This window comes from Aedes aegypti, chromosome 1, assembly GCF_002204515.2.
Source record: "Aedes aegypti strain LVP_AGWG chromosome 1, AaegL5.0 Primary Assembly, whole genome shotgun sequence".
NCBI lineage: Eukaryota > Metazoa > Arthropoda > Insecta > Diptera > Culicidae > Aedes > Aedes aegypti.
In genome coordinates, this window is record NC_035107.1 from 73,656,691 (window position 1) to 73,669,714 (window position 13,024).

Sequence of the window (13,024 nt, forward strand, 5' to 3'; positions counted from 1 at the left end):
GACCGACGATTGGAAAGTTCAGCGCCCACACGACTGATAGATTTTGCTGCCTCCAAGAATATGGCCATTCGTAGCACCTATTTCCAGCACAGCCTCCCGTATCGGTACACATGGAGATCACCTCAGCAGACAGAATCGCAAATCGACCACGTTTTGATCGATGGACGGCACTTCTCCGACATAACCGACGTCAGAACCTATCGTGGCGCCAACATTGACTCCGACCACTACCTGATGATGGTGAAACTGCGCCCAAAACTATCTATCATCAATGAAGTACGGTACCGACGCCCACCCCATTACAATTTCGAGCGGCTGAAACAACCGGATGTCGCCAATGCGTACGCGTAGCATTGTGTAGCATCTTGAGGCAGCGTTGCCGGATGAGGGCGAGCTCGATAGGGCCCCTCTTGAGGACTGCTGGAGGACAGTCAAAGCAGCCATTAACGACGCTGTCGAAAGCATTGTCGGATATGTGGAACGGAGCTCAAGAAACGATTGGTTCGACGAGGAGTGCCAGGACGTTTTAGAGGAGAAGAATGCAGCGCGGGCTGCAATGCTGCATCATGGTACGCGACAAAACGTGGAACGATACAGACTGAAGCGGAAACAGCAAACCCGCCTATTCCGGGAGTTGCTGTACCGTTCTCAAGAAACGTGGAAGTTCTATCAGAAGTTCAACACATCCCGCAAAGGCTACGTGCCGCGAGCTGAGATGTGCCGGGATAAGGATGGGAGCATCTTGACGGACGGACGCGAGATGATCGAAAGGTGGAAGCAGCACTACGATGAACACCTGAATGGCGCAGAGAACACAGGCACAGAAGGTCAGGACAACGAAAACGATGGCTACGTCAGCACAGCGGAAAGCGGAAACCAACCAGCTCCCACGATGGGGGAAGTTAAGGATGCCATTCAACAGCTCAAGAACAACAAGGCCGCTGGCAAGGATGGTATCGGAGCCGAATTCATCAAGATGGGCCCGGACAGGTTGGCCGCTTGTCTGCATCGGCTGATAGTCAGAATCTGGGAAACGGAACAACTACCGGAGGAGTGGAAGCAAGGCGTTATATGCCCTATCTACAAAAAGGGCGACAAACTGGAGTGTGAAAATTATCGTGCAATCACCATCCTAAACGCCGCCTACAAAGTGCTATCCCAGATTCTCTTCCGTCGTCTATCACCTATAGCAAACGAGTTCGTGGGAAGTTATCAAGCAGGTTTCATCGACGGCCGCTCGACAACGGACCAGATCTTTTCCGTGCGGCAAATCCTCCAGAAATGTCATGAGTACCAGGTCCCTACGCACCATTTGTTCATCGATTTCAAGGCGGCATACGATAGTATCGACCGCGTAGAGCTATGGAAAAGCATGGACGAGAACAGCTTTCCCGGGAAGCTCACAAGGTTGATCAGAGCAACGATGGACGGTGTGCAAAACTGCGTGAAGATCTCGGGCGAACACTCCAGTTCGTTCGAGTCTCAGCGGGGACTACGACAGGGCGATGGACTTTCGTACCTGTTGTTCAATATTGCGCTTGAAGGTGTTATGCGGAGAGCCGGACTTAACAGTCGGGGCACGATTTTCACGAGATCCGGACAATTTGTTTGCTACGCGGACGACATGGATATTATTGGGAGAAAATTTGAAACGGTGGCAGATTTGTTCACCCGCCTAAAACGCGAAACAACAAGAGTCGGGCTAATGGTGAATGCGTCGAAAACAAAGTACATGCTGGTTGACGGAACTGAGCACGACAAGACCCGCCTAGGAAGCAGTGTTACGATAGACGGAGATACCTTCGAGGTGGTGGACGAGTTCGTCTACCTCGGATCCTTGTTGACGGCTGACAACAATGTTAGTCGAAAAATACGAAGGCGCATCATCAGCGGAAGTCGTGCCTACTATGGGCTCCAGAAGAAACTGCGGTCAAGAAAGATTCACCCCCGCACCAAATGCACGATGTACAAAACGCTCATAAGATCGGTAGTCCTCTATGGGCATGAGGCGTGGACTATGCTCGAGGAGGACTTGCAAGCTCTTGGTGTCTTCGAACGCCGAGTGCTAAGGACGATCTTCGGCGGCGTGCAGGAGAACGGCGTGTGGCGGCGAAGGATGAACCACGAGCTCGCTCAACTCTACGGCGAACCCAGTATCGTGAAGGTAGCTAAAGCTGGAAGGATACGCTGGGCAGGGCATGTTGCAAGAATGCCGGACAACAACCCTGTAAAGATGGTGTTCGCCACGAATCCGGTCGGAACAAGAAGGCGTGGGGCGCAGCGAGCTAGGTGGATTGATCAGGTACACCAGGACCTGGAGAGCGTGGGTCACAGTCGAGGATGGAGAGAAGCGGCCATGAACCGAGTAAATTGGCGAATTATTGTTGGCGAGGCTTTATCAAGATAATTGATGTAAGAAGAAAAGATTATAAATTATTATATCATTATATTATATCTTTATTGCCCATCTATTTTTACCTGCTTCAACATTTTGTTGTTTTTCCTTCTTTCACATGAAGCTTTGAGAAGTTTCGTACAAAAAGTCTAAAAAAGGATAAAATAAAAAAGAGTTTCAAAAATTACAGATTTATAATTCGTATGGTTCCTGATATCTGAATGCCCATTAGGAATTCCTCAACAAATTTTCAAAGCAATGCAAAAGTTTCCCCTAAGATTTAAATTCATCAAATCTTACATTACGAATTTTACCACAATACATCTTTGGTAATGTGCTTAAAACTTGCGGTAAACTTCTATAGAAATAGACCCTACAAAAAAATACTTGTTTTTAAATATGAATCGTGGTTTACGGCTAACCAGCCGAGTGGAAGTTTAACAACTACCGAAAAGCTAAACATTACATATAATTTGCAATTGGATTAGATGGACAAATTGATGTGAAGATTTGCGAAAAAGTTACACGTCTTCTCAGTGAGAATCGAACTCACGACTCCCTGATCTCTAGTTGGGGCGCGTTACCCCTACGCCATGAGAGGACTCATGAACGCAGAAGTCAACCTGAATTCGATTTCAGCTCAATAATCACGTGGTCCTTTTTCGCAAAGTGCACCTCTTTCGGAAGAATTAGATGCCCATCCAAACACAACGCTTTCTATATATATCCAATGCCTAGCCCGAGAGCGCATTGTTTTTTAGGTATAGGAATAGCACACTACACTAGTTGCTGGCTATCACTAATGTGCCGCGAAATGAGACAAATAACGGATAAATAAAATCAATACAAATCTGTTAAAACAACAAAGTTTGTGAAATTGTTGATTTTATGTCTGTAGCAAAACAAGTATTTGCCAGGCTCCCTTAGACCCCCTCCAGAAAAATCCTAGCTACACCAATGAAAATCGGTATTTTAATCAGTTTCAATCCGTTTTTGTAACTAACTCTCTATGAAATTACACTGAACATTTAATAAAAAATTATAACTTGAAAATGACACACTGGAGCGAAATTGATCACCTTAACAGGTTTATATATAAAAGATTGCCTTATCTACTAAATCCCCTGAAAATGACGTCAAAATTATTACAATTCGTTTATTTGACAATTTTATTGCAAAGTTAAACCTTGTAAATCTGCATAATACGCTTAAATGCAGGCAATTGCCCTTAAAATAAACACGTGTTTTGAAATAAATTATTTTATGATTGAACCTACTAAGTTCCTAATGCAATATGATTACAAAAATGAATTCAGCATTTCACAATGACAGTTACACAACATTCCAAACACTCAAAGAATGTGTTTAGTACCAGAAGATTATGTAATACTGACATGTAAAAAAAAAGTTGCTCGCACTTTAAAAAATCGTGAATATTTTTGTGCAAACTAACCTTTTTTGAAATTAAATAATTCGAAATCATCATTTGACATCCATAAACTAGTAAATATGGAAAAACTGTGATGCCAACGATATATCAAGCATACTTGGAATGGATTGCTCTTTGGTAACGACCTCATCAAATTCGCCCCAGTGATCAATTTGACCTTGGATCAATTTAAATTTACACGATACACGATCAATGCTTGAATCGGTGCATTTTCAGCTGAAATTGGAATGCATGTTAATTCAAATTTAAACGATGTTGTAAAAAAATATGAGTTTGGTTTATTTTTACGATAGTATTCAGTAGTAAAACATTCAAATTTATTTATTTTTTTATTTGAATGCATAACAGCAGCACATGTTAACAACCTCTATTTCTTAAAGTAAAGAAGTTATTGACCGGTTTGTTTTTCTATGAACATTTGTTTAATTTTGGTACTGACAAAGCATTTTATGAATGTAGTTTGTTTGGTTCTTCATTGAGAATATTTGAAGGACCAATGGAGAGTACTGTATATTTTGTGTTCGGCAGATTTGATAAACTTATCAAACAACTAAACGATGTTTACCGTGTAAAGTCAAACAAAATCCCAACGTTATTCTATATTAAAATTATTTGAGCATAACTTTACATCTACGACTCACTTTTATAAGACATTTTTACACTTTATCTCTTTTCGATGAACAATAGTTTCCGTGTTTCACTACTCCACTAGCACAGAACAACTGCTTCCAACTTCACGGCAATCTCCGAATTTTCGTGGTCACACCACTGAATTGTGTTAAACAGAAGAAACCATTATCACTTGCAGTATTGCACCACTTAATAACCCCAAATGCACACCAAACCGAAACCAATCATCGCGAAACGCGGAGGCCCGAAATCAAACACTATCTAATTAGTCCCGAGTTCTGCAACAAACTGACCACCTCTAGTAGAACGTTCTAACGCCTGAGAGCTGCTTGCTTCCAGAACAACTGATAGTGCTACTAACAAACAAATTGCAACAACTACTACATTACAACCCGTCTATCGAAAGCTTTCCTCCCTCGACTGGGGTGTGATGAATGGTTCATACTGACCGCCCTGGTGGGCACAACTTACACGCGACACGGGGCCTTTTTCCTTCAACGGTTGCAATGTCATTGCCATGTTTGGTGTTTTCCAAAACGTTTTGTATAACTTTTTTTTCTCATAAATGAGACTGTGTACTGAGTTGATGAGCAGAAGAAAAAAAACTCAAGCCAGTTAACTGTAGTACTGAAGTGTAACAGTGCACAGTGGTTCAGATAGCAGTTTCGTAATTCTGCAAAGAAAGTTGCCTTCAGAGGCCGAGTGGTTAGAGTCTGCGGCTACAAAGCAAAGCCACGCTGAAGGTGTCAATTCCCAGTCGTTCCAGGATCTTTTCGTAATGGAAATTTCCTTGACTTCCCTGGGCATAGTGGATCACCGTACCTGCCGAACGATATACGAATGCAAAAATGGCAACTTTGGCAAAGAAAGCTCTCAGTTAATAATTGTGGAAGTGCTCATAAGAAAACTAAGCTGAGAAGCAGGCTCTATCCCAGTAAGATTGTAATGCCAAGAAGAAGAAAAAGAAGATGTCTTAAGAGCAGAGATTGAATGCTGAGTCGCTCTCTGTAATAATCATGATCCGCAATACATCATGATAGTCTGCATATCAGGCTTATTTATCATGAAAAGTAAAACACCTACCCCTAATGGAACATAGAAATGGGTTTTGCCATCGCTCTTTCTTTGGGGCTCTCTCTCGTTGCCGTTATTTATCAAGCTTATTACAACTTGCGATACATTGCCGATCATGGACCGATAGAGATGTAATACTTTTTTTTCGCTTGCTTTGATCATTGAAGCACGGTCATCAAATCAAATGAGAGCGAATTCTGCAACATGAAATAAAAATTGTCATTTAAAAAACCAACCTCCTGAAGTAAGCGCTAGATCTTGAAGCCAGCTTCTATCTGTGTAGCCCTAGTGCTGAGCAAACAAGTTTAGGCTTTGACCCCATCAAACCTTGCGCGGTAGCGACAAATGTAGCATGAGAAAAAAATAATACTATTGTTAATCGTTTATCACTGTGCCAAATAAAATGTGGCTGAATTATATTGCGATTACAGAAAACTGGATTCGATTTTACGCACTTAAGACCAGAATGATAATTAAAATATAAATGTCGCATTCGAAAACGAGTGTGTCTCGTGCTTAAATATATTTTTGCGCGAGCTGTCAAATCAGCACCAACATTTTAGCTTCACTCCAGTTGTTCGTTGATGACAGCCTTTTCAGTCCTGTGTAATTTCAATTATAAACCTCTCTGATTGGGGCAATCGTGAAATATCTTTTGACAGCATCCGAAAGAAAACGCATTTTTTATTTAAGCTAAGTATGCTACGGAACCGCTTGGGAAAAGTAAAAAATTCTTCGCAAGAAATGACCAAGAAATTTTCTACAGTGAGCTCCATTTGAAATGACATTTCTTTTCAACTGCGTACTGCGATCGAAGAAAAGTGTTTTTCCTGACCTTTTCTGGAACGATATTCCCCACGCATCGAGATAGGCGTTTACTTTGCTGTTGAAGTGCCTACTTCCCAATAATGTGAAAAAAAGAACTGCAAATGAGTTATGTTAATATCTCTAGTATGGAAGCGTTCATTTATTACGTAACAGTAAAATTGGCAGAGTTAATATCGTATCGCTTTCTGTATAAATAATTTAAAATTTAAGTGTGAGCCGTAATTGTTACACAGTCAACTCTCCTTTACTCGATATTTCGATATCGAGTTAGAGTACCATACTGCCCATGATACTCCCTTCTACGCCTACTTGTGCCATATTCTATGTAAATCTTCGGACCGCGAGACAAATATGCGTAAAACGGCAGCATTTTTAAAGTTGGTTTTCATGGCTACCTCGCATATGAAAGCGGGTCCCTTCACTATCGAGTTATGGAGAGTTGACTGTATAGAAAATCATATTATTGTAAGTACTGATGTAGTAATTCATAAATGTAATATGTCCCGTCGTTGGGGATTTAAAAAAGTCCACGATAGTGCACGGAGAGGAGGTAGAGGGTAAATGACATGGGGACCCGACTAGAGGCTTGTAACAGAAATATAATAAAATTTTATCAGAATATGATTTGCATATCATATTATGATATAATTTTGTTAGGCTCCGTCATCCATAGAACATAATAAAACAGAAATATAACATAATGTGTTTTATTTCCCTTTAAGATATTTTTTTGTTCATTTTTAACAACTTTATAACAAAATAAATAGATAGTTATGCATTTCAATAATGTACAATATTATCGTATATCGAACAGTATTATAATTTTGATACTTTGTATTAAACATTATAACTTGGTTTGATATGTTTTTGATAGAATTAAAACACATTTTGTTATGTTTATGTTACTATTCATACACTTTTTGTTATAATTTTAGTTATTTTAACAACATCCTGCATCAGGTTTGTAACAACCTATGATCGAAAAAAACTTATAACATAATAACATATGCTGATATAATTTTATTATATACCCTTAGTCGGGGACATCATTTATCTGAGAATCGATTTTTCTAATTTCAAACGATCTTTTAAATCACTGTTTCACAAAGTGGGCGATTCTAAAACCCAAAGGGACGAAAATGTACAAATATAAATTTGGATGGCAAAAACGCTAGAAAGGAGGCTAAAGTGAACGTAAGGAATAAATTGGAAACAGCCACTCATAACATATATAGAGGACAAATGTACAAAATTCACATGAAAGATTGCAATCTAACGTATCTTATTCCAATTTATCTACATTTTTCGGCTCAATCTTATGATAGATAAAAATTTACGATTGAATAAAAGAAAATGTTTGTGACTGATAAATAAGTTTTTAGATTGAGAATTCCAGAATACTGAAAGGATTCTGATATTTTCTTTAAGCGTTTTTATACTAGTATTTAAGAAATATCTGAATGTGGTTGATGTGGAATCTTAGAGATTTAAATACTAAACTAGAGACTTTAATCTTAAATTTATTTAAAAAATGGTATGACTTTTTCGTTACCGTAATCCGGGGTAACATTGATCATTTTTCTGAATGTTTCTTTAATATTTCGTTTGAAAATGCAAATGTTGCAAATTCTATATTTTTAAAACAAGTACTGCCACCCATAGCTCGAGACTATATACTGTATTTTGTTTATTGAAAGATTTAAGCATGTTAAAAAAAATGTTTTAGGCGATTTTTTGATTCAGCTGATATGGGGTAACATTGATCAGCCATGAAAACAACGTTCGGTAATACTGAAAATGACGTTACTTACTTAAATCATGGCCCCTGAAGCCGAATAGGAAGGCCAAACGCTTACAAGTCGTTTACTTTTTGAGTTATTTTAAAATTAAAAACACCTCGAACCACAGAATACGCCTAAAGGTAGGCAATTGCCTAAGGGAATTTTACATTCTTGACAGTAATTCGGTAATGTTGCCTAATTGAGCAAACTTATAAACGTTTTGACAACGGAATTGTTTTTGGTGATGCCATATTTAGTAAGAATCACATTTTCCTTGCTTATAACGTTTGCAGAACTTGTGTGAGACATGAATCTTCTGTAGTGTCATCCTTAGCAATTAAAATCATTATTTCAAAAAGTTGATAAATTTACGCATAAGGTAAACTCAATTTTCGCAAAAATATTAACTTTTATTAGCTCATGAATATTAGAAAGAGAAGCACCATTCATGATTTGGAAATGTTTCATCAATAAATGATAATACGTACTTTTGATGCGATGAGTCAAACCGGTCAATGTTACCCCGCTGATCAATGATACCCCGGATTACGGTACTTCGAAGTGAAATAGGAATCATGTCAAAACTGAAACGACCATCACGGGGCATCCAGGGGCATTTTCTTCCTTTTTCGTCATGAATGTGTTTGTCGGCCTAATCTCCTGGCATTCGGAATATCCCATAGCATGCACCTGTGCATTGAGGGATTTTCATGGCGTTTAGGTATGCTTGAAGATATGTTTAACATATTTATTTCATTTTTGAAATACTAGTTTTGCAAACTTGTAAATATTATTGATTTTTGGTACACTAATGATAAAATGAAGGTCCATGTTTCAGCACAACATAGCAATTTATATAAAAAAATATCAGGGGCCAATCCAAAATATACAGATTTCTAGGGGCGAAAGTGAAAAAAGTTTGAGAAACACTGTATGCAATGTTCAAGCAGTCAATTGTTCAACAAATCTCGTATCTCACATTTGTCTTGATATAGAGTTTGAGTTACATTAAATTTGAAGTTATACAATTTCTTGAAAGTGATAAGAATCTTTTTTTTTGTATTTAATTTCGACAATTTAAAAAAAAAACGTTATATGAACTTAAAAAGTTTTCCATTTTTCATGAGCTGATTAGGATTTTTTTTTGCAAAATAATGCAAAGTAAAACGGGGTATCTTTGATAGTGCGGGACCCAGTGATGCATTTTGAACTGAACGCGAGCCAAAAGTGAACGGATCCCGAGCCAAATTTGCACTTGAACGCAGTAGTCAATGAACTCACGAGCAAGAGCCTGCCGTTGCTCAAGAACGGCCCGTTCAGTTCGCAAGTATGATTGGAGCTTACAAATTTGGGAAATTTATGTATTAATCGTCATAATTTATCATAGATACAAAAAGCATATAGCCCTTGATATTATGCATATCAGAAACATGATTTTGACATAGATTTTTGCCGTAAACCAGTCAAAATCAATTGGGTTCAGTTTTCGGCTCGCACGGGTTCATATTTTTGAACTGCACAATGTTCAAACCTACTTGATCGCTGCGTTCAACAAAATGAACTGGAACGCGAACTGAACGCGTTCAAATGCATCACTGGCGGGACCCACATAATACCAAAAAAATAACATAATATTTTAAATTAAATGAATTCAAAAAATAAAAGGAAGCAATTGAAATGAAGAAAAATTTGTTCTTTGACGATTTTGGATTGAAGTTAGTTGTGCATTCTATCGTCGATGACGAGACGACGACCTGCCAGAGCTATTATTCAAGATGACGATGTTTTTTTTAAATTCGAATCTGATGATTGTGTGCCCTGAGTTTTCAAAAACGGATGATTTATGGCAAATTCACAATTTTATACAGATTATTATCAGCACACAATGGTGTACGTCATATTTGGTTTGACTGAAAGGTGTTTTTTTTTTTCTATATACTCTGTACTTCAACTAAAAAACCTAATTCACGTTCTCTATTAACATTCTCCATTCCAGTGCGGGTGCAGGTCGTTAGGTCGAAGGCCGTTAAGCCGAATGTCGTTAGACCGGCGCTCCTCTAACAATAACCGGCGTACCCGACCAGTGGATTACAACAGAGTTGTAACAGGTTTTGCTACACAGTTAGCGCATTTTTCTACCAAAATATGTTATAATTTTTGCTGGTTAGTAGTTAAAATAACACAAATTATGACACAATTTCCTCTACACTAAACAAAATTGAAACAAAGTTATGATTCAAAATAAAAAATAACACATTATGTTTAAAATCAAACAAAAATATAACTAATTTTGTTATTTTCCATAACTGAACTATAACAAAATTTGTTATTTTCTTCGCTCTTGGATTTTTATAACAAATTGTGTTATAATTAAGTTTTGAATTGAAACAAATTTGAAACAGCTTTTGTTTTTATAACTGATTTTGTTTACATTGTGTTATAATTTCCTCCATCAACTCAGAGTGTATCTAACAAGAATAAAACAAAATGTGTTATTGGTAACGAATCTTGATATAATTGTGATATAATTTTGTTGTAATTCACTGGTAAAATGTGCTACTGTTCTACTCTAAGTGCTTTTCGAAAAATCTTTAAACCAATAATTGTAGTGCTCTTTCGATTTCAAGAGAAACATCAAAAATACACGTCCAATTGAAACTCTCGTTCAAAAGGCAATGAGTTATTCTTACTTCGTAGATATTTTTCCAAAAACATTTTTTTAATTGTGTAGCGAAAGTGTACCAATTATAGCCATAGTGGCCATATGTGACATTTTGATAACTTTCACATTTTAAATCTTTTTGAATGCTTTACCATCAATATATAACTTAAATCTAACTACTATAACACACAAAAATTTTCAAAAATTGAAGACATTAAAGTAATTACGTATGGCGAAATAGGGAACCACTATGTCCATAACTGGAACACTTACCCTATACTAAATTTTAACTTGAAGTTGTGGCGTTTTTCAAAACACACACTGAAAAAACATTGCTAATTTCCTCGGCATTGGATCGACCAAAATTTTAAATCAGTGTGTCATTACACTCGTAGTTTATATTCTTTGAAGAGCACTCACAAAATTTTGGCGGAAAATCTGAAAACTATTCAAAATCAATGAAACAGTCATTCAAATCATCGTGCAAAAGTTTGGGTTCACCCTTTAGTTTGGGATCACCTAAGCCGCACGCAAATCATTTTTGTCAATATCTCTGCCACTCTTCAATCAATTTTAATAGTTCTTAGCTTTTCAAACGCAAATAATGGCGCGTACATGATAGGTTTGTGATTTCACAGAATTTCGTAATTTAAGTAAGCTCAGGTATAGTCAAACATTTGCACGATACACCATACTGAGGGGTGAACTCAAACTTTTACACGATGACTTGAATGACCGTTTCATCGATTTTGAGTAGTTTTCTGATTTGTTCGCCAAAATGCCGTGAGTGTTCTTAAAAGAATATAAGATTACGATTCTAATGACACATTTCAATGTGCAATTTATAATTTTGGTCGATCCAATTCTGAGTAAACTGGCCATGTCTTTTCAGTGTGTTTTTTTTTTGAGAAATGTCAAAACTTTAAGTAAAAATTTAGTATACAAAATTCAAAATATGCTTTTGGGAAAATACCATCGAAGTAAGAATAACTCACAGCCTTTCTAATGAGCCAAAGAAAGTTTCAATTGCACATGTACTCACCTATCTCATTAATATTTGCTAATCCCTCATTCTTGTGCGCTACTTCAGCTCCATGATCCCTCATTCTTGTGCGCTACTTCAGCTCCTGATAAAGCATCCATCACTAGATCCATCATAACTGGTTAAATTTCCATCTTGTTCCGTTTTGCTAATGTTAACGTTGCGTTTTTATATTTACATCACTTTTCAAATAGTGCTTTTCCGTTCCATCTCCACACTAACAAATGACACAACCGAGTGGATCTTCTTTGTTCCAAAATATGTCACAGTAAATTTTGGCTAGTCTCCCGAAATTGCACAGCCAAACTTTTTCAAATCATCTTCTGGGAGGCATAGCACCCGCCGGCCGAATTGAAAACTACGCGGACTCGATATAAGCGTGACAGCAAACGAAAAAAAAATAAGCCACTCGCGCACACGGCCTGCTGCGATCTAACTTTTCTATGTTTTTAGGGGTGAACCCAAACTTTTGCACGGGCGTGTATGTGTAGCGCAATGTAAAAATGATTGATCGAACCTTAAAAACGAATGGCTACGTGTAGAACTGTTTCATAAAAATATGCATTTTAAAGAAATTATTTATGCCCCAATTTTTAACGCAAGTTCTACTTCATATATACTATATTTCATCCCATTTCGAATTAAATTTAATTTGAAAAAAGGCCAGATGATTTTTTTTTTTTTTTTCAATTCATGCTGTCATTTGGGGAGGAAGATAGTGGTTGACCACAGTGGTGGAAAAGCTCGCATCACGAGTGTATAACAACGCATGAAAAACATCACACACCCGCGAACTGGCTAGGTGCGAGTAAGTCCGCACCCGTCTGCTCGAGAGAACATGCCAAAAGAAGTAGCAACAAGCGCGGGAACGTATAGTCAGGGCCGTAGCGTGGCTTCATGGCGCTCTTGGCGAACCTCCATTTCAGCGCCATTGAGCGATTTCTACGAGAATTTTTATGAAAATCGTCAAAAGTGTCATAAAAGGTTATATTATTTCCTTGAGATCAGAACATATTAAATTATTGACTAAATCTCCTGCAAGAAAAAATGAGTATTCTTTTATTTTTAAATGAAAATTTTCTAAGTACTTTTGAATAATATCTGAAAGATGCATTGACAAATTCCAAAGAAATATAGAGTTTATATAGCTAAGAACAATTGT

General features: G+C 37.7%; 1 protein-coding gene across 2 annotated transcripts in view; it reads right to left on the reverse strand.

Annotated features, from left to right (window-relative positions):
• Positions 1-13,024, reverse strand: part of LOC5574246 (protein single-minded) — a 161,221-nt gene that overhangs the window by 107,697 nt on the left and 40,500 nt on the right. Inside the window, exon 1 of one of the 2 annotated variants that reach the window (XM_021839876.1) lies at positions 4,487-4,951. The exons of the other annotated variant lie outside the window; for it this stretch is intronic. Coding sequence (XP_021695568.1) covers positions 4,487-4,499 — 13 coding nt within the window. The 5' untranslated portion in view covers positions 4,500-4,951. Of the gene's footprint in view, positions 1-4,486; positions 4,952-13,024 lie in introns of those variants that run through there. 2 annotated transcript variants of the gene reach the window in all.